We start from the raw sequence: 26,026 nt of genomic DNA, 5'->3' as shown, positions 1-26,026 counted from the left end.
ACTGTAAAATTTCAAATAAGCTAATAACCCTTTTCTTTGAAAAGTGGTGACCTCTCCAAAACTATGTATACTCAGAATGTTATTACTAATTTTTTGACGCAGGGAGCATTTTATTAGCAATACTTACAAGTGTAACTTTTTTTCTCTTTACTTGTCATCTGTAATCTACTGATCTCCGGTCCAGTCAAACAGTCCTTTCACTGCCAGTTCGCCTGATTCATTCCTCTCTGGTTATTTTAAATAGTAGCATTGCTTTTCTTCTTACAACATCACTCATGGAGGTCCTGGCAAAAGCACATTCCCTCGGTCTCACATCAAATTTTTCTCTAAGTCCAGGCTTAGTGCAAATGCTCTTTCGGCCATGCACCTCACATATATTTTGCTTTTCAAAACAAACACTTCTCAAATTCCCCAAGTTTTCTGGGAAAGTAAATATCTTAAGATTCTGAACGACATAACTATCTGTGTAATATGGGAAGATCTAACATAATAAGTAGACAATCACCACTGACAGTTTATAAAATTATGCCAGACCATAGATAAAATGACATCAAAACCTGGTATGGAAATTACTGTAGAGATTGAAACATAGGAGAAAGTCCGTATCCTTGGTTCTGCTGAGTGAAGTTTCCAGTATGTGCCAGGCTTACCCGAGCTTTGTCACTGAGCCCTTCGAGTGTAAAATCACTTGTATAAGCCGGGAATGGCATGTGGTCCCCAATACCTGGCTACAATCCACTGACGGCACTGTTTTTCTAGGCCAGGTTCTGATGCACTGGAGAAGAGGCAGTCACGGGAAGGAGGCCTGGAGCATAAAACTCACCTACTCAGAGCCTACCAGGCCCCCCTTGGCTACAACACTGTGCAGGAAACGGTTAAGGGAGCAGGCCTGGGCTGCTCAAACCCTGCACATTCCCAAGAAAGGCCTGTCTCCTCAGCTTGTCTTCCCAGAAGCCCTTGGCCAGCTTCTGGCAGTTGAGGTCTGAGCTCTTGGAATACAACGCCTGATAAGAGGGTTTTTATATGCCTGGAGCCACACGGCACCAGTGTGATCAGATGGTTTATGCCAACAGTGTGATTTCTAGTGAATACCTGTTTTTGCTCCAGGGAGCTGGAGTCTGTCACTTGAGTACTATGTCTATACGACTGACTCCCAATAAAAACGCTGGACTCCAAGTCTCAGGTAAGCTTTCCTGTGGACGACACTGAGCGTGTGCTGTCACACACTGCCACTGGGAGAATTAAGCACGTTCCTGTGACTTCACTGGGAAAGGACACTCGGCAGCTTATGCTGGATTTTCCTGGACTTGGCCCCGTGTGTTCTTTCCTTTTGCTGATTTTACTCTGTGTCCTTTTCCCTGTAATAAACCGTAACTGCGAGAATACCCGTTTTTCTGACTCCTGGGGGTCCTTCTGGTGAATCACTGAGCCTGGGGGTGGTCTTGGGGACCCTCAACATGAACACCAACAACCTAATCCGAATATTTTAGCTCCATGTGCTCATTTGTGATTTAGAGACAGTTACTTTAATCAGAGAAGCCTTAGGCAAAGGATATTTTAAAAAGAGTGAAGGAGCAATTAGGAGGTACTGGCCCACATCCCGTAGCACCAATTCTTTGATGCCATTTCCTCGATATCTCTTAAATCTGTCCCCTTCTCTCCATCAACCTAATCTTGGCTGCCACCGGTTCTTATCAGACAATTGCAGCAGCTTTCCTGACTACTTCCCTGCTCTATCCATTCCTCAGTTTGATGCCAGAGAGAGCCTTTAAAAAATACTCTATGTCACTTTCCTAATTAGAACTCTTCAGTGCTATCTTACTGGCTACAGAGTCAAGTTCTAAATCCTTAACAGGCCTTGTGCACCTCGGAGCTTTCACACACCCTTGTTCAACAGAACCCCTGGCCCACCTTGTCCACTTAGCAATCCACCTTGTCCACTTAGCAACCAGCACACATGCTCCACGGGTCAGCTTAAAGGTCATTCCTTCAGTGACGCCGTCCCAGACATCCCACACTGGGTCAGATCTCTTTGACAGACTCTCGTAGGATACCCTTTTCTTTTACCTTTGTAGCCTGCCGCCCTCTGCCCATGTCTATTTATGATATTATTCATAATCATTCAATGTTTGTCTTTTCCACTAGGGGATAAGCTCTAGGAGGCAGGACAGAGCCTTTTTCTGCACCACTGTAACTCCAGCACTTTAACATTAGCACAGGGGTTGGCTCATAATAGATGCTCAAGAAATATCTGTTGACTGTTTGAGTCTTGGGAGATGAAGGTCTAGGAGACACAGAGAGGCGCTAAAAAGCTCTAGATAAGAAGAGGTAGTCTGCATAATACCTGTTTTTTTATAACACTTTCTGGAATACTTTTTCAAAAAGCATATGTACACACATATAAACTATCCCATAGAGCACATTAATAGAAAATACATATCTACGAAATGCAAACAGATTCGCAGACATAGAGAACAGACTTCACAAAGGTGAGGGGGCTAGGGGAGGGAAGGATGGGGAATTTGGGATTAGCAGATGCAAACTAGTATATACATAGGATGGATACACAACAAAGTCCTACTGTATAGCACAGGGAACTATATTCAATATCCTGTGATAAACTATAATGGAAAAGAATATGAAAAAGAATGTACATATATGTATAACTGAATCATTTTGTGTATAGCAGAAATTAACACAACTATGCTTCAATCAAAATTGAAAAAAAAAATACATATTTTCATAAGCTGAAAGGACTGACCAATAATTGTAGGGCCAATAGCTGCAAGAATCCATGGCTAAGGCATGCCACAATCACAGAGGATAGGAAGGGAAGAGAACTGCCCACGAACCGTGCTGAGTTTCTTCAAAGGGACTCAATGACACTGATTCAATAAGCACTCCTGTTTCTGGGAACGCATGCCCTGGATGAACTGGGGTATCTGCATATTTTAAGCATATACTGAGAGCCCACAGCCAGTGTTGAAGGATGGCCGTCAATTTTGAAATTCTGTCTAGGTCCTGGCTAACTGCCACTACAAACGATTTCTGCCCTCTCGCTGTCACTGATATGTTGCCAATGTCTGAGGCTTGAAAGACTGGTCTGGCCCAACCACTGCCAGGCCAGGCCATGGTCTCCTCCGGTCTAGCCTTTTCTCTGGCTCGGATCAAGGATGCCCTGTCCAGCCCCCGCCCTGGCTTCTGGGGCTCCTTAGAGAGCATCTGATCCATCTTCTCTCACCAAGCTGCCATTTCCTTGATAACATCCCTTGGGGGAGGCTATTAGATTTCTCAAATGCTTGCAGGAGTAAGAGGTAGCCATGTAGTCTGTGAATATCTCAATTAGAAACATTTTCCTTACGTTAAACCAAAAGCTTTTTCTATTTGGATTTGGAACATTAAAGGCTACTTATTCTCAAAAAACACACATCTGTTCAGACCAATGTCACACCTTTAAAAAAATATTTTTCCCAGAGTGATTCTATTGATCTGAACTGACCAGGTCATAAAAATATTTCCCAGTTGGGCTTCCCTGGTGGTGCAGTGGTTGAGAGTCCGCCTGCTGATGCAGGGGACACGGGTTCGTGCCTCGGTCCGGGAAGATCCCACATGACGCGGAGTGGCTGGGCCCATGAGCCATGGCCGCTGAGCCTGTGCTCCGCAACAGGAGAGGCCACAACAGTGAGAGGCCCGCATACCGCAAAAAAGAAAAAAAAAAAAATTCCCAGTAAACAGTAAAACAGTCACCCACCCATGGACAATGGAAACTTTACAAGGGAAAAAAAATGATTCCAAGGGAAGGGAGAAATCTTGTACATGGGGGAGGGGGAGAGAGTGTTTCAGTTCTATTGCTGGTGTTTTATATTTCTTTATTAACATAAAAGCAGTTTTCTTCACATTTCTATTCTATTAAACCCCTGAAAAGCACCTGGAGATGGTGGAGAAGCAGGGGAAGAGAAAAGGAAATGTGTATTGATGTATATAAACCCTGGAGTGAATCAGACTACAGGTGTATCTTGATGTGACCCTCCCCAGCAGCTTCCTCTCTCCATCTTTCCTGACGGCTAGTAGATATTCCCCCACTCAGAGAAGCCTCTGGATCTTCAAAGGCCTTTGATTCCTTCATACTGATCTTCTACGTATTTACCTTATGAGTTTTTCAAAAGCTTCCTTTTCTTTCCGCAAAGCAGTGAGATAGCGCTGTTCCTCGGTTGAACCTCCGTATATAAGAAAGTAAACCCTGCAAGTTAAGACAGAACTCTTTTAGGCTGCAAACACATAATTTTTAATTCCTGGAAGGAGGAGCATGGCATTTGAAATCAGCAACCTAGAGTGTTCAAATAATAAATATTTGACTGAGAAGAAAAGGTTCCATTAATCACACACTTACTAAAATTAAGCAGCCTAAACCCCACCTGTTAAAGGTCTCATCACCACATGGGTTTATTTTTTTCTTCTTACATCAAAAGGAGGAGCAGTTTAGGTAAACACTGAAATATAACAAAGAGGGATAGAATAATGCTTTCCTCATAACTATAAACAAATCAGAAAACACAATCTTAGCAGCTTCTCTTTTTTCAATTTTTTTCTTTGCATCTCTGCCAAACAATCGTTTAAAAAGTTGGATGGTGGTTATAAAGGCCAGCATATGAAAGTTCATGTTAGTGAAAAATAAACAAATGAAATCTATATGACCTTTACCTTCACAAGTAATTTCTCAGTTCCTTTTTATTCATGTCTTAACAGAACCGAGTCATCACACATTTTATATAAACACACAGACAGAGAAGACATGGATTATATCAAGCTCCTCAAAAAATAATTTGACATATTCTTTTCTCTTAGAAAAGGCCAGCTTTCCTATCTTGTTGGTTGCTAAGAAGCTGAATGAAGCACCTCCTCTGCCCCTTTTCTTCACCTTCTATCAGAGACATTTTCCCTTTTTAGCCCTCGATTTTTCTTTTGGTCTTCATTTTCCTAGTTTATATTTCTTTGAAGTGCGGGCAGGGAAAAAACCATTGGCCAATGAGTCCAGAGACCTGAGCTCTTCCACGAATGTATCATGTGGCCAAGGGCAAGCCATTCACCATGTCTGGGCCTCAGTTTCCCACTGATGGATCAAGTGGTTGAACTCTGAGGTCCCTTCTGGTTCTGACCTTTTGTTTCTAAATATCACACTATTCCATATTCAGGCAACAGAGAACTTTTGTGCACACAAGCTATCTCCAATGTTGATCAACAGCAAAGTATGAAAAATTTATCAGCCTATAATTATTTCACCAGCTTTGTCTCATCTCTTCATCCTGCGTTATTTCTGGTCCACCTCCTCCATTCACCTCTACTCTGAAAGGCTGCATTCGTTAAACTGGCTAGAGAGGTTTCTTTTGGCTCTGCTTTTGGTTCAGGCTGAGTTCAGGATATTAACTTTGAGGTTTATTTGCCTCAGATAATTGGAGAGCCAGAACACTATATTCTTTGGGAGGCATCATTTTCTCATCTGATATTTCCTGAAACTCAAGAATACATGGTACAATAATTCCCCAAATACTTTAGTTTTATGTGGCTGTAACTTAGAGTCACTTTTTCGGATTTACAAGAAAGACGTTTTAGAATTATGAAATTTAGCTGAGTCATAATTACATTAACATTTGGTAAAAGTTAGGATATTGTAAATTTCCTAGGCTTGTTCAGAGACGGTGCCCCATAGGCTACAACCGATGCATAAAGAATATGGCACAGAACAGCAGAAGAGCAAGTAACAAGAAGGGGGGCATTCCCTCAGATTCCTGGATCCACTACAACATTCGACCTCCTTCCCATGCGTACTTCCCACACTGGTACTTCCCAGACTGATCAGAATGCCAAATAAGGTTTCATAAACTCAACCAACATCATAACAATGTAACGTTAAAGATAAGAAAGCCCATGGGCAACTGGTCTATCTGTGCTAAATCCTAAAGAACTGCAAAACTGAAGCCCATGCGATCGCAGTTCATATTCCTTACAACTTGCCTCAGGGGCTTCCCGGGCCGACTTGCCCTGTAAATTTCAAGCTGACGCACGAAGGTCAGCTCTGCGTCGTACAGGACCACGTATCTTGGCTCCACCTCGTGCAGCACCCGTGTCAGAGCGTAGGGGTCGCTGCAGCCCAGGAGTGGGTGGATAATGGTGAGAGGGTCTTTCATGATTCCATACGCGGCATCAGAGGACACATTTAAATCAAACTCCTCGTGCTTAATTTCTTCTAAGCAGCTTTCGGAGCTACTGCTTAGGTCTCTCGGACAGCCCTCCTCGACAACCCCCTCCTCCTCCAGTTCTTCAGATTGTTCCATCATCTGAGTTAAAGTCAGCCTTGGTTTCTTCTTTTTGAGAGCCCTCTCTTTGGCAGAAGCCCTGTCTTTGTTTCGGAGGCCTTTGGGCCTTCTGTTGGATTTCATAACTCTCTTTGAGCCATCCTCCTTCCTAAACCTCATCCACACGTCTTCGGCTTTGCTGTCCTTCTCAAAGGTTTTCCTGTACAGCCTCAACAAGAAGGCCTCTGCTCCGACAGCGATGTACTCTCGCAGCTGGGAACAGGTCCTGTCATCACTTGCGCAAATGAGAACGTGTCCTAAAATTAGAAACAACGTTATGTCCTGATTACCGCACTTGTCGCCCTACCCCACGCACCCCCTCGTCCCTTCCTCCCCAGAGACACAGCTCACCCCTTGGCGCTAAAGAAACTTTACAATTTGTTTAAAAAGGGTCTCGGATGCTCATCAAAGGCTTTCGCCTCCCTGGCAGGATTACTTAAATCTTCTGGGTAAAGGTGAAGCCAGAAATATTTAGAGTCTTACGAAAGTATAGCTGTGGTATAATGGAGGCTTTAAAGAAGCTCTTTTTAATTAATAATTTTCCAGAGGATCTGGAAATAGATCTGGAAATACCAAAATAAATTCCAAATGGATTACAGTCAAATGTTAAATGATACATCATGAAAAAAAAGATGACTATTGTCCACCTCTCCATATGAAGATGATTTTCCAGGCTTACAAGCAATGGAAGAAATCTCAGAGAAGACTGATATCTGTGAGAAGATATCAACTGATCAATCAATTGACTGACTCTATGAGAATAAAAAACTGCATTAAAAAAAGCTAAAGACAGGCTGCTCCCAAGCCTTTTGAGATGGACCACATTTTGCCTATGGAATGTGCATCTCTAAATAAATCCACTTCTTGCCTAAAAAAAAAAAAAGCTAAAGACAAAAAAACCACTTTATGTAACTATGATAAATGTTAATATCTTTAATATATAAAAAGTTGATACAAACTGAGGACACGCTCTAAACCAGCAAAGGAAACTAAGACAACTCACAAAAGAAGAAATGCATCTGAGAAAAAACTGAGCTCCTCAAGCATCAAAATTTGAAACAACATCACATTTTTCTCCAATCAAATGAATAAAATTGTTATACATATGTAATATATGTAGATACACACACAAATATATACAGAATCTCCAGTCATTGCTAGCTGGGTAAAAAAAGATAAGCTCTTATACTTCCAAAAGAAATGAAAATTGATAAAAACTTTCTATAAATCAATGGGGTAATATGTCTTGAGAACTTTAAAAATGTCAGTATCATTTGGCTCATTAATTCTATATCCAGAAATTATAGCTACACTATAACTTTAACAATGTGAAACAGAAAATACACGAAAGAAAACCAGGAAGGAAATATGCCAATGTCAACAGTGGCTGCTAGATGTAATTTTTTCCCCTTCTTTATTCTTTATGCTTTTTTCTAAGTACACATGTATGACTTTGGGTCTTAAATCACAGCACCGTAAGTTCTGGGATAATATCACAGCATAATTACTCATATAAGGATTATGTGCTTGCCTTTATTGCTTTAAAGGAGTTCAAAGTCTCAATAGATTTTTTTTTTTTAACATCTTCACTGGAGCACAACTGCCCCACAATGGTATGTCAGTTTCTGCTCCACAATAAAGTATATCAGCCACACACACACACACATCCCCACATCCCCTCCCTCCTGCGCCTCCCCCCCACCCTCCCCATCCCACCCCTCCCTCCAGCTATCCATCCTACACTTGGTAGTGTGTATACACGTCCATGGCACTCTCTCACCTCGAACCAGCCCACGCCTCCCCGTCCCCGTGTCCCCAAGTCCACACTCCACGCCTGCGTCTCCACTCCTATCCTGTCCCTAGGTTCCTCAGAACCGCCCCTTTTTCTTTCTTTTTTCTGTATTCCACACACATGCGCCAGCACACAGCACCTGCTCCTCTCCCTCCGACCCACTTCACCCCGCATGACAGACTCCAGGGCCGTCCACCCATCACAAACAGCTCAACTTCGTCTCCTCCCGTGGCTGAGAGACACTCCATTGTGTATATGTGCCACATACTTCCCTCAACAGATACTTTTTTTAATTTAGTTTTATTTTCTATCTGGTTTTATTTTTAAAACTTAATTCAGGTTCAGTCTACAGTTCAGGTTCAGTCTACTAGTATACTTGTGTTTGAAGAGAGTAGCCCCAAAACTTGAAATTTTTTTAGCCCTAGGTCAATGTCATTCTATAATACAGTTGAGGCTTCTTTGAAAAGACACTTGCTGAGAACCTAAAACTTAAGCCCATTAGCTTTCTCCTTGAGGATTCCAAATTTAAAGCCTGGTGAATATATATGTAGAGATTTTGCTGCATCTTTTTTTTTTTTAATTGAAGTATAGCTGATTTACAATGTCCTGTGAATTTCTGCTGTACAGTGATTCAGTTATACACACACACACACACACACACACACTCTTTTTTATATTCTTTTCCATTACGGTTTATCACAGGATATTGAATATAGTTCCCTGTGCTATACAGTAGGACCTTGTTGTTTTTATCCATCCTATATATGATAGTTGATTAGTTGCATCTTTAAATAGAAGTCCTGAGAACCCAACCAGTAAAACAACCTGCTTTCATGAATATACAGTGATTCAACCTGGAGAAAATCACATCAAATGAACAGATAGGCACTTGTCACTAAGATTTCAGTGTTCATGTGGCACTTACTCTTCTACATTTGATAAAGATAACAGTATAAATTATTTGTAAAGAGCTAATCAAAAAGACTCATTTGCTAGATTTTGAACGCAAATATCATTATCTCCTTTTTTCCTACCTGGACCACCAAGGGCTTCACTCTCCTTATTCTCTGCCTCAATTTCTTTCAATACTTCCGAGAGTGCCTCCCATTTTGGGTTGTTTTCTAGGACCAGTTCCTTTCTTGTTTCTGTATAGAAATAAAAGACAACCTCATTCTATGTGATAATATTTATCTATAAAGTATTCCAAAGGCTTTTAAGACAACAGATAACACAGGCATCACTCCATAAACCCACTCCTTTGAGCTTCTTTCATAATACTCTATAGATAGAATCTGCTTCTTTGAGAAAGGTCTCCTTATGGTCTAAATGAAGACACCTCAAACCAGCATTAACACAGGTTCCATAATGCCTTGAGAGAAAGTGATATGAGTGGTCACTAATAAGAGATGATTATGTGTTAGTTGTCAACTGTGACATTATATATAAACTGCTACACAAAATAAAGGACTTGGTATTTCTTATTTCTAAAAAAACAGTATTTATTATTTCTAAAATCCCCAAGATTTTCACAATCTTGAACATGGGATATAAGCAGACAACAATAAAACTTTTATTTCCGTAAGTACTCAAACATATTACTAATGTATTTAATTAAGTTTTGAAACAGACCTTTGAACTAGGCAGAAAGTAAACATTAACCCTATCCCATGCTTTAAAAAACCAACGATATTTATTATACTTACTAGATGAGTGTGAAATAAAACCCATTATTTGCCTCATTCTAGTATTTATGTCCCCTAAAAGCTAAAAGGGATGTTAAAATGTCCCACTAAGACTTCAAGTGCCCAAATAGTAATTATTCTGAAGTTAAAAAAAAAAATCTGTAATTCTTATGTAGTAGTAAGAATACTCTTTTTTGCGTTACGTCTTAGTTGCGGCATGCAGGATCTTTCGTTGCAGCACGCGGGCTCCTCACTGTGGTGCACGGGCTTCTGTCTAGTTGTGGCGCGGGGGTTTTCTCTCTCTAGTTGTGGCACACGGGCTCCAGAGCGCATGGACTCTGTAGTTGGCGGCACACAGGCTCATTAATTGAGGCGTGTGAGCCCAGTTGTGGGACGCAGGCTCAGTTGCCCTGCGGCATGTGGGAATCTTAGTCCCCTGACCAGGGACTGAACCCGCATCCCCTGCATTGGAAGGCGGATTCTTTACCACTGGACCACCAGGGAAGTCCTAGCAAGAATACTCTTGATTGATATTTGGCGTTTGTTATTTGGAATCCCCTGGCAATGAATCCATACCAAATACTTTTACCATACATTATATATGTTACATGCAGTTACACATTCTTCACACAGCCGAAGGAGATTTAAAGTTATACTGTAACTTGATAAGCATTTCCACACCAAATACTTAAATAAAAGACACGTTTGAAGACTTAAGCATACAAGATACCTTGCTCTTCTTTAATCTCCAGTTTTTCAGGCAGTTTGCCTTTTTTACTCATTTTGGCATCTGGAACATGATAAACCCTTGCTCGAGCATTTATAAACATTGAGGTGCTGGAGTCAAGAAACAGCCAACCTAATAAGTTTAAAAAAAAAAGCCTTCAATTTATAGTTTACTTCAGAGAATCTCTGAAGGTCACATGACCTGTTTATCAACCGGTCACCAGCTTATTCATCCCCCAACCACACCTTCTCCCTTGTTATGGCCTCTGTCACTGTTTGGCTAGACCGTGGTTTTCAAAGTGCAGCCTATAGACCCCTGGGGGCCCCCAAGCTGTTTTTTTGGGGGGAAGGGGGGGTCTGTGACCTCAAAACTACTCTCATAATAATACTAACTCATTATTTGACTTTTTTCCACTGTGTTGACATTTCCAATAATGGTGCAGAAGCATTGGCAGGTATCGCTGCTGGCGTCCAAGCACAGATGAAGGCAGTGGAACCCAAAGCGTACTAGTAGTCAATATGTTCCTCAATGCTACACATTTGTAGTTTATGACTCAAGAATATTCCTGGTGAAGCAGTTAAGAAACATTATTTGTATTAAATCTTGGCCCCAGGGCCCCTGGACCACACTTTAGAAAACACTGGTTTAGCCAGACAGTGAGAAAGTTCATGGTAGTGGGGGAAGGATGTGACTTGTAAAAAAACAAGATGGTGGACAGCTGCGTATGTATGTTTCCCTACAAACCTCTTCTCATTCTTCACCACTTCAGCTGATGAAACTCCATATTCCCTTCCTGTTTCTTCAGGGAATATTAATTTTAAGTTCATAACAACTAAACTTCCAGAACACAACCTATTTCTAAGTTGGGGACTGCCTGTGATATACACAGTCTTTTCTAGAAATAAAATCTCTTGTAATGGATATGAATATTATTATACAGAAGTAGGTGGAAACATTAGCTATCAATAAAACCTACATCCTTGTGCTATGAACATAAAACGTAATTTGAAATCTTACTATACCATGTAGCTGAATATAGCACTCCCCACACCTGATTCCCCCCCAAAATCCAGTACTTTATTCAAATGAGCTCTTAGGATAAATATTAGTATTTTTATCTCCCACCTGAATTCTGACCAAATGCCTTCTCTGTTGCTTTGAGAGATTCCAGAAGATTAAGAAACGTGATGCAATCATACTGAGAGAGATACTGCAGCAAAGTTCGTAATATCTTCAAATCCTGAACCAAGGATTTAGTCTTGGCTCCAAGCTGGTGCCACAAAGGATCCAGATAATGGCGGATTGTCTAAAACAAGAAAAAAATTAGAACTGCTAAAAGATGTTCAGTATAGCTATAATTAATACAAATTATACTTTCAACAAACATTATCCCTTGTATACATAAAAATGGTTAAACTGGTAAACTCTGTTATGTATATTTTGCCACAATAATAAAACATTATCTCCCAAGGAAGTGAATAGAAATTTTAAGTTCATAAGATTCTAATAGTAATGTTTAATTTTTCAAATATAAAGCAGAGTGTCATCACTAGAATCTTTATGATCAGATAGAGTCAATTCATAGTTACCCATATTTACATTATTAGGAGAAAAAAGGCCTGATAAACATCAGATGATCATTTATTTGCTTTTATGAAGAATGAAAGCATGTAGCTCAGATACATTCAATTTCTGCCAAGTTTGGTCGAGACCCCATCCTGGGTGGATAGAGATGTGAGATCCAGCTGCACGAGGAAGCAGAGGACATAAACTAGAGAAACTACATGGAATCAAATTAAATAACAGTGGACCTTAGTCTGTTGGTATAATAAAATATTTAGTTTTTTTTTCTTTAAGTGTGATTCATGTATGGGAAAATATTTGTTAAATTAACAACTAAATTTGAATACTTTTTAAGATCCTGAAAAGTTGCCTAAAACACAGAACAGCTTTATGTATATACTATGTAAGTATCTACATATCCACAGCTATATATATGCACGTTTCCTTCACAAGCTGATTCTGTAACTAAAAGGGATAATGTAGCATGATTTGGAAGCAGTTTCACTACATGGCATCTTATCTAACATATTTAATACTGAGCAGGAGTAATATATATTTGGATGACCAAATAATCTATTGTCCAAACTGGAACTCTTGTGAAAATGAAATGATACTATTAATAATTACTCCAGGATAACATGCAGATACTGGGACTATCCTAGATAAACTGGGACATATAATTCTTTTGTATATCATCTTTTGTAAAAATCATCTACATGCCTCTTTTGTAAAATCATCTACAAATTTTCTAACAAGTGCAAATTATGTCTTGGTTACTAAAAGAACACCTAAAACAATACTTTGACTTTCACTGGCCAGGTGATGATAAACAGAAATTTAGTGCAAAACATATCTGATTATATTTTGGTTTTCTAGGGACATATACCTCCTACTAAAAGAATGTGAGAGGTTTTTTTTTGGTATACCATGCACTAAATTATAATAAACTCTACTTTAAAAACAGAGGCACACAACACATGGAATTACTTTCATGTATCATTATTTCACAGTAAAATGACTTTGGAAGAATCAGAAAAATGAGGACTTAAATTTTCCTTTTTAAAAATCAATATGCATTACTTCCAGTGACAAAGAGGTTCTTCAGAGTTTGAAAGAAAAGAACTTGTTCTACCAAAATATGAAAAAAAAAGCTGCCTGGAATTTTTTAAAAGTCAGCGTTTTCTGTATGTACAATTCAATCTTAGACATTTACGTATCGGAATTAATATTGATCCATGATGAAAAAATTAGTTAGATAAAAATTCCTTGCACTAAAGTCTGACTATTTTCTCAATTCAGGATGTAATTTTAAGACAGAGCAAGTTTCACATTCCTCTGTAATCAAAACTCATCCAAATTATTTTTATTCCAAATAAGAGATCATAAATTTTGAAGGATTCTTATGTAAACTCTTCTATCTGTAGCTATCCAAATGTTGCCATTTCAGAGCAAAAGGTTATTCATCGTCCTCTTACATATACTTAAAATAAGAGATAATCACCATATAACTGCAAAAATCAGAGTTGTGCTTATACGCCAATCAATGTATTCTACTACAAATTACTTTCCAGTAAACCAAAGAAACTATACTTTAAATCACCTCCAATTTAATTTTAAAATAACAGCAAATTCCTATTAAGAACATTGTAAATATTAAAATAACTTGCATTCTTAAAAATTACAACATAACAAATGGTGCTTAAAAAGGAAAAGAAATAAAGAGTACCTTGTCAAAAGGTTTTCCAATAGCATTTTCTAAAGATAAATCTTCAACTTCAAGTGACGGGTTATGGCATTTCAGTTCCTTTAGACATGCATTGAGAATGTCCAGAATAGCAGTCTGTATAGCAAGCATGGCAGGTGTCATAGAAACGTGAATTTCTACGACTTCGGGTTTATGCTGTTCTAAGAATGAGTTTACTGCTACATGGAACCTAAAGAGACAAACATTTTTCAAATATTTTCTAGAGTTGCAGGAGCTATGTGTTTCTGGTCTCAGTTTAATACTCTAATAGCTTTTTGTAACTGCAATTAAGAAACAAAATGGAAAGCCAAATGACAGTGTTTTCAGGAATACTTTCAACCTCTATGAATGGAAGTATTACTCAAATAAGGCAGGGATCAGCAAATTATCGTCTGCGCTAAACCCAGTGCCCGTTTTTACAAATAGTCTTATTGGCACGTAGCCACGCCCATTGTTTATGTATTGTCTATGGCTGCTTTCACACTGTCACGGCACAGTTGAATAACTGTGACAGGTGCGTGTCCTGCAAAGCCTAAAATATTTACTCTCTGGCCCTTTACAGGAAAAGTATGTCAATCCCTGAAGTAAGGTATAATCAAAAAAGGAAAAAGACTGCCAATAACTACTCTCAAATACCATACAGTATAACCAAGATACATATTAGCATAGGTTGCAAAATGTTTTGAAAATTGATACCTTATGTTTTTCCTGGAAATTTACATAGATTTTTCAAAATCTTGGTGCTTTATTTCCCTCAAAGTGGAAGTTGGAATCTTAACCAGTAAATCTGCAGTTCACCTAAAGCTGTTGTGTATGTGAGCCTCTAGATCCCTGCGCGGTTTCACTAAATGTACAAGAAAGTGATAGCCCTGGGCTACCAGAAAAATAACTATCAAACCTCTCTCTCCTGTTAAAAGAATCACAAATGTGGTGACCATTTATTTATATTTGGATGTACTTGTTATGAACCTGACTAGCATGTATCAAGTGCAATGACAGTAAATTTTACATTATAGTGCAAAATTAAATTACGGCAGGTTCTCTCACAGAAACTGGTCACATAATGCTATTTACCTTGGCCACAGATACAGCTTCCTTACGAAAAGATTTCTCATCACTCTCTCCACATGACAAAAGCCGGTGTCAAAGGCAATAGCGTTGTCTGTGAAAGCTTTAATAAAACCATGTTTGTTTTTCTGTCGGAAGAGGCGCAAGATGAATGCTTCTTGACAAGACTCGATTATTCTGTGAGCTCTGTACACCAAGATGCCTGGGCAGGGGGTGGGTGGGGAGGAGGGCGGGAATCAAAATTTAAAGTACAGAAAAGACATGTCATTTTCATGCTCGCTTCCATTGATTCATCACAGTTTTCTTGAATGCCTACTTGAGCATGGGCAAGCTCTGTTCGAGGTTGGGGATACAGACATGAACAAAACACATAAAACTGTCCTGTGGCATTTACAATAAACAATACAAATAAGTAAAATATTTAGTAGGTTAGAAGGGGTAAGTGCTGAGGAGAAAAAACGATCAGAGGAATAAGAGAGGGAGTATGTGTGAGGGGTGGCAGTTTGCAATTTTCTTATTTAATCTTTTAAAAAATTGAAGTACAGTTGACGTACAATGTTACAGATGTACGATAGAGTGATTCACAATTTTTAAAGGTTATACTTCATTTATAGTTATAAAATATTGGCTATACTCCCCGTGTTGTACAATATAGCCTTGTGGCTTATAATAGTTTGTACCTCTTACTTCCCTACCCCTATCTGGCCCCTCCCCTTCGCTCTCCCCACTGGTAACCACTCATTTGTTCTCTGTATCTGTGGGTCTGCTTCTTTTTTGTTATATTCACTAGTTTGTTGTATTTTTTAGGGTTTGCAATTTTAGAGAGGGTGACCTCACTGAGGTCTTAAGTGAGTAAAGCCTGGATGGAGACGAGGAGGTGAGCCTTGTGACCATGTGGGCCAAGGGAGTTCCGGGCAAGGGAATAACAGCAAAGGCCTGGGGTGGGGCATGTCTGGCCTGGTGGAGGAAGAATTTCTGAAAGCGAAGCAGGTCACTCATTCTTTTAATATATGAATCAGATGTGAACTATGCAAAATAGCTGCCTTTCAGAAGTTTGGGCAACATCTCCATCACTTATTAGAAGAATTCAACTTTCAGAATCAGAGTATACTCAATTGAAAGGTAAATTAGTCCATCTGAAATAAAAATCTTTAATGAATATGCTTCAACATCTGTTTTGTGGGGTGGATGTGATAATGACACCCCTGAATCACAAAAACAAGGACAATCATACATGTTTCCTTAATTATAAAATTAGAGTACTGGACCAGACGATCTCTCATACGTATGTATGATATACACATGCCATTGTGGTGCAGTGGGATTCATGGAAAGTTAGGGAGAGACATGAGATGACATAAGAGTGCACAGATGTCATTTCTGGATCAAAAACTCAATTATTCTATGACAACTCTCAGTCTTTTAGACCTAAACCAAGCCAGTTACCATATATATTTGCTATAAATGCACTTGCATGTTTTTGCTCCCATGCTCATCGCTCCTAGGATCTGGAAAATGACACCAATAGTAACCCAAGACTCCTAGTAGTTCAATAGACTCAATTCAGATTCTACTATTTTGGTGTTTAAATTTTAGATTGAGGTGGATGGAGCTAAAATTTATTCTAGCTAAGCAAAATTGTTTTTCAAATATGGTAAAAATTAACAGTGCTATTTAGGACTTTGTAGACAAAAGATTTTCAATAACACCAGTACGTGTACATAACTAATCTACTGCTCAAAAAATATTCCGTACCTAGCAGGTAGGTTTTTCCAAGTACTCTATTGGGCCAGAGTTCCTGGACTGAAATATGACAAAGTTAGAAATAATAAAAATGGACTTCTAAAGAAAAGGTGAATCTCAAGTTAAGAAAATGGTGTGCTCCAAAAGGTTGTCATTTCTTTTGGAATCTAGAAGAAGGAGGAGACGAGAACTAATATTCTATCCCGGGCACTGGGGTTAGGTACTTTTATAGACTTTTATTTCATTGAATCCTCACAATAACTCCATGGGGTAGGTATTACTATGAGACCAGGAAAGGGAAGCAACTTGACCAAGGTCACTTTGCAAGTAAATGGCAGACCAAAGGTTCCAAATCACAAGTGTCTGAGAACAAAGCCATGTCCTTCCTGTTAAGTGACATCATCCGAGGACCACACCACCCCCTTTAAAAAAATACAAGCAGGTTAGGCTTCTGGGGCAATTCTAGTCCCACATTTTTATGCTCCCACAACACTCTGTATCTCATGCTACACTGTAATTACTTCTTTACACCTGTCTCCTCCACTAAATTGCTTGAGGACCAAGAACATCATAAGTAGTAATCAGAGAATGTTTACTATGTGCCATGCGTGATGCTAAGAATTTTACATACATTATCTCAGTTCATCCTCACAATAATCCTAGGAGGAAGGTACTATTACTGTCTCCAATTTACAGATGCGAAAACCGAGTCATACAGAAATGAAGAAACTTGCCCAAGGTCACACAGCTGGTAGCTGGTGAAGGTGAGCTCAAACCCAGAAGCTGCCTAACTCAGGAGAGCACCCTACCGTCCTGTCATCTTTCTGTCTTCAGCACCTATCTCATTCCTGCCAAATAAGGGACGGTTAGTAAACGAAATGTTTACCAACATTTAATGTTAATAATGTTGAATGAATATAAAGCTGAATTATGCACTGGGTACACAAATCTAACATGTAACTTTTTTTTTAAAGTTTCCCACAGAAAGCGTGTTCTGAGTTCTATTTAGAGATGTCAGGATCTGTTTTAACAATGAAAGCATCCTCCTGCCCCATTCTTTTGAAAGTACAATCTGGGGAGATATTTTCACAGTTCTCCCACTATTGAGGAGTTGTGCTGGCAGGGACGTCTAGGGTGGGGTAAGGTGGTGACATTGGGTAGTGACAGGGGAACAAGTTAGGGCTGGTACATTCAAGATTTTCTAGGGGGTTACATGCTTCTGGGACACTCTGGTCCGTAAGAGCTATGGTGAAAGTTCCTACAGGGGCTGGGGGGTTGAGGGGGTAGAGGATGATCCCAGTGGGTGTAGCATTTGAAGAAATTCAATTCTGCCACTCATTTACATTCCATTCAGCGAAGCAGCAGTAACAACTCCAGCTTACTGGCTGGGACTTGATCAGACACAGGAATGGCATTTTGCACTTTTTAATTAGGAACTACCTATAAACTATACTTTGGATATTTCTTTGATTCAGATTGCTCTCTGCCTAATTAGGTTGAAGTGTTACTGGGAGACACAGAGTGATACTGACATCTAGTGGTCATTTCAATACATTTTTTTTCATTTTATCAACTGAAAAAATAAGGAAACATAAAGCTAAATCTATAAGAAAGCAGCAAACAGTAAAAGACTTTACAATGTATCAAGATTTCTGGCTATAAAGAGCCAATTTTTTGCTATTATTTATGATTTACTATGTACCAGGCAGTATGCTAAGCAATTATTTATTTTACCTCATTTAATCCTTGATAACTTCACAAGGCACTATTTTCTCAATTTAAGCAACGAGAAACTGAGGCTTGTGAAAATTAAGTACAGTAGCTTGCTTGTAAGCAGTGGCATTACCCTTCAAAGTCAAGTGAGTCTGACCTCAGCTGTACTGCCCTGCCAGTGCTTATAACGATGAGAAATACAAAAGTATAACAAAACTTTCCAATAATCAGTTCACCACGAACCATATAAAACACTCATTCATACATTTATGCATTAAATATTTCTTGAGAGTCTTCTAGGTTCAGGGCAATGTGATAGATATGGTAGGAAGGACAATTATGAATTCCACAACCTCTCTGCCCTTCGAAAGTTCATTAAAAATTGTCGTACATACATGCATCACTCACCCAATATATATGTGTTTGGTACCTACTATGTACCAGTTACTTGCCCTGGGATGAACAAGTTGTGCCTTACTCTTAGGAAGCTTGTCATCTCATGAGTGAGACAGACAAATAAATAGGCAGATACAGTGTGGTGTTCTGAAGTGCTCTGACTGGGGAGAAGCATGGGGAAATCAGAAAAGGTTTCCAAAAGGACAAATAATAATGAAATATGACTCCTTTTCTATATTAATTCTGGCTAAAATTAAATCATCCTTCTCAAAATAATTAAGCAACTAATTGGTTTAATTTCAATCATGGGAGAGAGGGGGGATCAAGATGGTGGAGCAGGAAGACCCCGAGCTCACCACCCCCCACAAGCACATCAAAACTACAACCACATACGGAGCAACTCTCTCCGAGAACGACCTGAAGACTAGTAGAACGGCTCTTTTACAACAAAGGCTGTGAAGAAAGAACCCCATGAGGGGAGGAAAAGAGATCTAGTTGGGACCCACGTCCCTGGTGGGCGACCCAGCAAAGGAGGGGGATGTCAGAAGCTCAGGGGTCCTCCCTAAAGAGTGAGGGGTTTGAGCCCCACATCGATACTCCAGCCTGGGGTCCAGCACTGGGAAGACAGGCTCCCTTGGCTGGTTTGGAAACCAGTGGGGCTAACCAGTGGGCTGTAGGAAACCAAGACTCCACTCTTGAAGAGAGTGAGTAAGCACAGACTTGTTTGCTCCCAGTCTCAGCAGAGGCAGCAGACTGAAAACTGCCTGGTGCTCTGGCGGCCCTGCCTGACCGCCCCAGCCTGTACTGAGCTCTTGCTCCAGCCCTATCCCCCACCAAGGAAGCTCTGCCAGTGGACCCTGGGAGAAGACGCGGCCTGTGCCCTCTTCAGATTCAGCTCTCCCACCAAAACCACTGGGCACACGCAGACTGCACAGGGACACTCCCTGTGTCCACAGGGACATGGATTCAAGACTGGGATAGGTAACTGTTTTGCCTAACTTCATAGGGACAAACAGAGAAAGTTAAATAAAATGAGAAGACAGAAGAATATGTTCCAAACAAAAGAACGAAATAAAATTCTGAGAAAAAACCCTAATGAACAGACATAAGTAAGTTACATGATAAAGAGTTTAAAGCAAGAGTCATAAAAATGCTCACTGAACTTGGGAAAATAGAGGAATATAGTGAGAGCTTCAACAAAGAACTAGAAAAATATAAAAAAAAACCAATCAGAACTGAAGAATACAATAACTAAAATGAAAAATACACTAGAAAGACTTAAGTCCTTAAGTAAATTTAAGAAGACCGCAATTATATCAAGGATATTTTCCAATCACAACAGTATGAAATTACAAATCAATTTTGGGAAGAAAAATACAAACACATGAAGACTAAATAAGATGCTACTAAAAAGCCAATGGGTCAACAAATAAATCAAATAGGAAATTAAAAAATACATTGAGAGGAATGAAAACAGAAACAACTTTCCAGAATCTATCTGATGCAGTAAAAGCAGTTCTAAGAGGGAAGTATATAGTGATACAGGCCTACCTCAAGAAACAAGAAAACACTCAAACAACCTAATTTTCTATTTAAAGGAATTGATCCTTTAGCCAGACTCATCAAGAAAAAAAGAGGAAGGGCCCAAATAAATAAATCAGAATTGAAAGAGACAAACTTACAACTGATATCACAGAAATACAAATAATCATAAGAGAATATACTAAGAGTTATATGCCAACAAATTGGACAACTTATAAGAAATGGATAAGCCCCTATAAACACACAATCTTCTAATACTGAATCAGGAAGAAATAAAATATCTAAAGAGACCAATTGCTAGTAATAAATTGAATCACTAACAAAAAGTCCCAACAAAGAAAAGTCTAGGACCAGATGACTTCACAGGAGAATTCCACCAAACACTTTAGGAGAGTTAATACCTATCCTTCTCAAACTATCCAAAAAATTGAAGAGGATAGAACACTTCCCAACTCATTCTATGAGCCCAGCATTATCCTGATACCAAAACCAGACAAAGATACTACAAAAAAAAGAAAATTAAGGGCCAATATCCCTGATGAACATAGATGTAAAATCCTCAACAAAATATTAGCAAACTGAATTCAACAATATATAAAAGGATCATACATCATGACCAAGTGGGATTTATTCCAGGGATGCAAGGATAGTTCAATACTGAACCTTGATTTGTGGATATTGAACCGTTAACAAAATGAAGGCTATAAATCACAAAATCATTTCAACAGATACAGAAAAAGCATTTCACAAAATTCAACATCCATTCATGATAAAAACTCTCAACAAAGTTGGTATAGAGGGAGCATATCTCAACATAATAAAAGCCATTTATGACAAACCCACAGCTAATGTTACACTCAATGGTGAAAGCTAAAATCTTTTCCTCTAAGATCAGGGACACGACAAGGATGTCCATTCCCACCACTTCTATTTAACATAATATTGAAAGGCCTAGGCTCAGTAATCAGACAAGAAAAAGAAATAAAAGGCATCCAAATTGGAAGTGAAGAAGTAAAACTCACTATTTGCAGATGACATACTATATATAGAAAACCCTTAAGACTCCGCCAAAAAATGATTAGAATATATAAATTCAGTAAACTCAGTAAAGTTGTAGAATATAAGATTAATATAGAAATCTGTTGTATTTCTATACACTAAGAATGAGGTATCAGAAACAGAAATCATGAAACAATCCCATTTACAACTGAATGAAAAAGAATAAAATACCTAAGAATAAATTTAGGTATTAAATTAAATTAATTAAACTATTTATAAATTTAATAAGGAGGTGAAAGATCTGTACTCTGAAAACTATAAGACGTTGATCAAAGAAATTGAAGACAATACAAATAAACGGAAATATATCCTTTGTTCATCAATTGGAAGAATATTGTTAAAATGTCCATATTACCCAAAGCAATCTACAGATTTAATGCAATCCTCATCAAAATACCTATGACATTTTTCCTAGAACTAGAACAAATAATCCTAAAATTTGATTGGAATCACAAAAGACTCTAAATATTCAAAGCAATCTTGAGAAAAAAGAACAACACTGAAGGTATCATGTTCCCTGACTTGCGACTATACTACAAAGTTACAGTAATCAAAACAGCATGTACTGCCCCAAAACCAGACACAGAGATCAATGGAACAGAATAGAAAGCTCCCAAATAAACTCATGCACATGATCAATTAATCTACAACAGAGTAGTCAAGAATATACAATGGGGAAAAGACAGTCTCTTCAATAACTGGTGTTGGGAAATCTGGACAACTACATGTAAAAGAAAGAAATTAAAACATTTTTCTCACACCATATACAAAAATAAAGTCAAAATGGATTAGAGACCTAACTGTAAGACCTGAAACCATAAAACTCCTAGGAGAAAACATAGGCAGTATGCTCTCTGACATCTGTCTTAGCAATAATTTTTGGATCTGTCTCCTTAGGCAAGGGAAACAAAAACAAAAATAATCAAACTAAAAAGCTTTTGCACAGCAAAGGAAACCAACCAACAAAACGAAATAGCAACCTACTGAATGGGAGAAGATATTTGCAAACAATATGTTCAATAAGAGATTAATATCTAAAATATACCAAAGACTCATACAACTCAACATCAAAAAACCAAAGAACCTGATTAAAACATGGGCAGAGGATCTGAATAGGCATTTTTCCAAAGAATACACACAGATGGCCAACAGACACGGACAATGAGATATCACCTCACACCTCTCAGAATGTCTATCGTGAAAAAGACAAGAGATAACAAGTGTTTTTTGAGGGTGTGGAGAAAAAGGAACCCTCGTGTACTCTTGGTGGGAATGTAAATTGGTGCAGCCACTATGGAAAACAGTATGGAGGTTCCTCAGAAAACTAAAAGGAGAAGTACCATATGATTCAGCCATTCCACTCCTGGGTATTTATTTGAAGAAAACAAAAACATTAACTTAAAAAGATATATGCACCCCAATGTTCACAGAAGCATTATTTACAACAGCCAAGATATGGAAGCAACTAAAGTGTCCATGGATAGATGAATGGATAAAGAAGATGTGGAATATATATACAATGGAACATCACTCAGCCATAAAAAGAGAATGAAATTTTGCCATGTGCCACAACATGGATGGACCTGGAGGGTATTTTGCTAAATGAAGTAGTCAGACAGAGAAAGACAAATACTGTGTTTTCACTTTTATGTGGAATCTAAAAAATAAAACAATGGAAGAAATACAACAAAACAGAAACAGACAACAAACTAGCGGTTACCAGTGAGGAGAGGGATGGGGCGAGAGGCAAAAAAGGTGAAGGGGAGTAAGAGGTACAAACTATTAGGTATAAAATAAACAAGTTAAGGATGTAATGTACAGCACAGGGAATATAGTCAATATTTATAATAAATTTGTATGGAGCATAATCTATAAAAATACTGAATTACTATACACCTGAAACCAATATAATATTGTATGCTAACTATACTGAAAAAAATTGTTTTGAAAATTTCAAATCATGGGAAAAAATATTCTTTAAAGAGGAAAACCAAACTCTTTTAGGAAATATATAAAGAATATTTATAAACACTTCAAATCTGAGTAGTTTCTAAAAGCAAATGCCTGTCAATTACTAAGTATTGACTGAATATGAGCTTAGAAAACAAGGAAACGTCAATCTTACATTTAGTTTCTTATTCAGGCCATAAATATTTACTAAGCATCCAAAATGTGTCAGGTATTGTGTTAACACCTGGAAGCACAATGTTGAACAAAAACATCCAATGCTGTTCACAAGAAGGTTCTAGTTTAGAGTTTAGCAGAGGGAACAGATACATACAGAAAAAAAAGAAAGTGCAAACGTATATACAAATAACAATAAGGCTTCAAATTCTTACCGGTAATTAAATCTGAAGGTATTCTATCAGTCAAGAAATCAACCACAAGTATTCGACTTGTTGCAAATATCACACCGCCTTGTGTGTACACCTCATAGCGATTGCTACTTGTGATTTCATTTGTTACTCGGCGAGGGAGATGTTCAACTCCTTCTAACTTCAGCTGATTGATAAAATATTCCTAAATTAAATCAGACTTGATTAGTAGACCGTTTAATAGAGGGCAGTTTTTATTAGGTTACCAGTATTTGTATTTAAAATGATATGCTGCCTTTTTCAGAGATCATGAACTTAATGAACATACAAACTAAATTACTTTACGCTGATCAACCAAACAATCGACATTTATCTAGGGTTTTGTTTTTGTTTTGGGGTTTGCACTAAGGACTCACTGCACTTGAGATGTTATTAGCAGTTTAACGACAACAAAAGACTTTTAAAATCCTGAGTTAAAAGACTTCTGCTACCTAGAAAATACTGCCCACCAGAGGCAACTCTGCAAGCAGGTGTAAATACCATGTGAGAAGATAACAAGGGAATCCTTTCCCCAGGTGGTGTTTTAGACTATTCTGTCCTGGTCCACCCTAGAGGGGATTTCATCATGTCAATGGGACCCTTGGTCCTTTAAGTTTGATACCACCTTTCCTGGGGGGGCCCCATGTTGTGCTAAGCGCTAGTCAAGCACTAGGGATACCTAGGTGGATCAGTCAGGGAGTGTGTGGTCACTCTTCTCAGCTGGCATTTTCCTTCTGGCCATCTGCTCTAGATATCTAAGGGCTCATCAGAGTTGTCAGATCAAGCTGTGTCGCCCCTCAGCAAAGGTGTATCCCCCTTCTGTCTTCCTCAGTGTTCTCTACTCTCCCTAACCCAGGTACCCTTCCCCAATACCCTCAGCTTCCAGCTCCCTTCCCTTCTGACCCTATGCCCCTCTTCCCACAGCCTGGGTGAACCCCCAGTCCCTCCTCTTCCCTACAGGGTTCTCCCCAACCTCAGCGTCTCCTTTCACGTCTCCCCATTCCCTTCAGAGATTCCTCCATCCCCATCACTGTTCCCTTTTAGAGACCTCACTCCTCTACCTCCAGCAAGTCCCTTAATACACAACTTCAGGACTGCCTCGTTATTCCCTTCCACATCCTCCACCAGACAACTCCCCACCCTCTTCAGAGACCTCCAATCCTTCCCACCTCCACGCTTCTCAAATGACTCCCCTACTCCTCTCAGAGACCCTCCAACCCTTTCAGGTCCTCGAACCCGTGTCAGGGTCCTGCGACCCCGCCCACCGTCTCAGCGTCCCCGCACCCGCGTCAGGGGCCTGCATCTGTCTCAGGGACCCCTATTCAACGCCTTCCCGCCCGCGTCAGGGACCCGCATCGCCCTCAGAAGGCTGGCCTCCGCGCCGAGGCCTGCGTCTGCTCCGAAGGCCCCCAGCGTTCCCGGGGTCCCCTCCCCCAGCGCGGGCGGCCGCACCTCCTCGGCTGGCTGCGTGTTGAGCACCAGCACCAGGCACGCCGGGTGGCAGTGCAACCGGAGGAAGTGGTAGAGGAGCCGGTCCGCGCCGAGTCCACGGGCGCACACCACCAGCCCGTCCGCGTCCAGTAGTTCCAGCACCAGCTGCCGTTCATACTCCAGCAGCGGCGCCATAGCTGTCTCTCGAGCCGGCAAACCCGGTTCCATGGGCGCCCTTCGGCGCCGCGGCCGAACGTAGCCGAAGAGAGCCGAGTCCGAGACGAGAGCGAACAGAGCGCGGCCGAAGAGAGCCGAGCCCGAGAGGACGCGAGCCGGCCGAACGCAGCCGAAGAGAGCCGAGCCCTAGAAGACGAGCGAGGCCGAACTCAGCCGAAGAGGAGCCGAGAGGAGCCGAGAGGAACCGAAGATTCGTTGAGTCGCGGGGAGGTGCTAGCGCTCCCAACAGGTGTCTCTTTTCAGGCTTCAGGCTGCGCCCCAGTCTTCAGTTATTTCACCTTGTCTGTACCTTTGATTTGGGAGTAAGGCGGCCTAGACCTAGACCTAGACCTGGACCTAGAACATAAGCTACCACCAAGCGAGAGAGGAGAATTAAACCCAAGGAGCTTAGTTCCCCGACCTTGACAATTGAAAAAGTTAATTGTCAATCTAAGGATTGCGCCTAGAATTGGTAGCACCTGCTTCCCAGGGTGAGGTTTGCTCCTTTCTTTTGCAATGGGCCCCTCTTTTTAAAAAAATTTTGAATAAGCAGCATAGCTTGCTAACTTTAGGCTCTTGTTTCTCTCGGAAAGTCTTGAATACAATTAGCTATGTGAAAAGTCGCAATCAGGTGTTCCAGCGG

At 39.8% G+C, this 26,026-nt stretch overlaps 1 protein-coding gene across 1 annotated transcript in view; it reads right to left on the bottom strand.

The window, feature by feature from the left end:
- ERCC4 (ERCC excision repair 4, endonuclease catalytic subunit) overlaps window positions 1–25,395 on the bottom strand; it is a 31,761-nt gene extending 6,366 nt beyond the window's left edge. The window contains exons 1-9 of the mRNA XM_029219261.1: window positions 25,189–25,395; window positions 23,722–23,902; window positions 14,936–15,131; window positions 13,844–14,051; window positions 11,680–11,860; window positions 10,558–10,686; window positions 9,180–9,290; window positions 6,013–6,610; window positions 4,148–4,240 (exon numbers count right to left, since the gene is read on the bottom strand). Of these exons, the coding sequence (XP_029075094.1) occupies window positions 4,148–4,240; window positions 6,013–6,610; window positions 9,180–9,290; window positions 10,558–10,686; window positions 11,680–11,860; window positions 13,844–14,051; window positions 14,936–15,131; window positions 23,722–23,902; window positions 25,189–25,395 (1,904 nt within the window). The remainder of the gene's footprint in view (window positions 1–4,147; window positions 4,241–6,012; window positions 6,611–9,179; window positions 9,291–10,557; window positions 10,687–11,679; window positions 11,861–13,843; window positions 14,052–14,935; window positions 15,132–23,721; window positions 23,903–25,188) is intronic.
- Between the last annotated feature and the right edge of the window lie 631 nt (window positions 25,396–26,026).

Source organism: Monodon monoceros, unplaced genomic scaffold (genome assembly GCF_005190385.1).
Source record: "Monodon monoceros isolate NGI ecotype Baffin Bay Population unplaced genomic scaffold, NGI_Narwhal_1 Super_Scaffold_13, whole genome shotgun sequence".
In the NCBI taxonomy this organism is placed as follows: Eukaryota; Metazoa; Chordata; class Mammalia; order Artiodactyla; family Monodontidae; genus Monodon; species Monodon monoceros.
The sequence above is the reverse complement of the archived record's forward strand: the minus strand, read 5'-3'. Positions and strand labels throughout refer to the sequence as shown.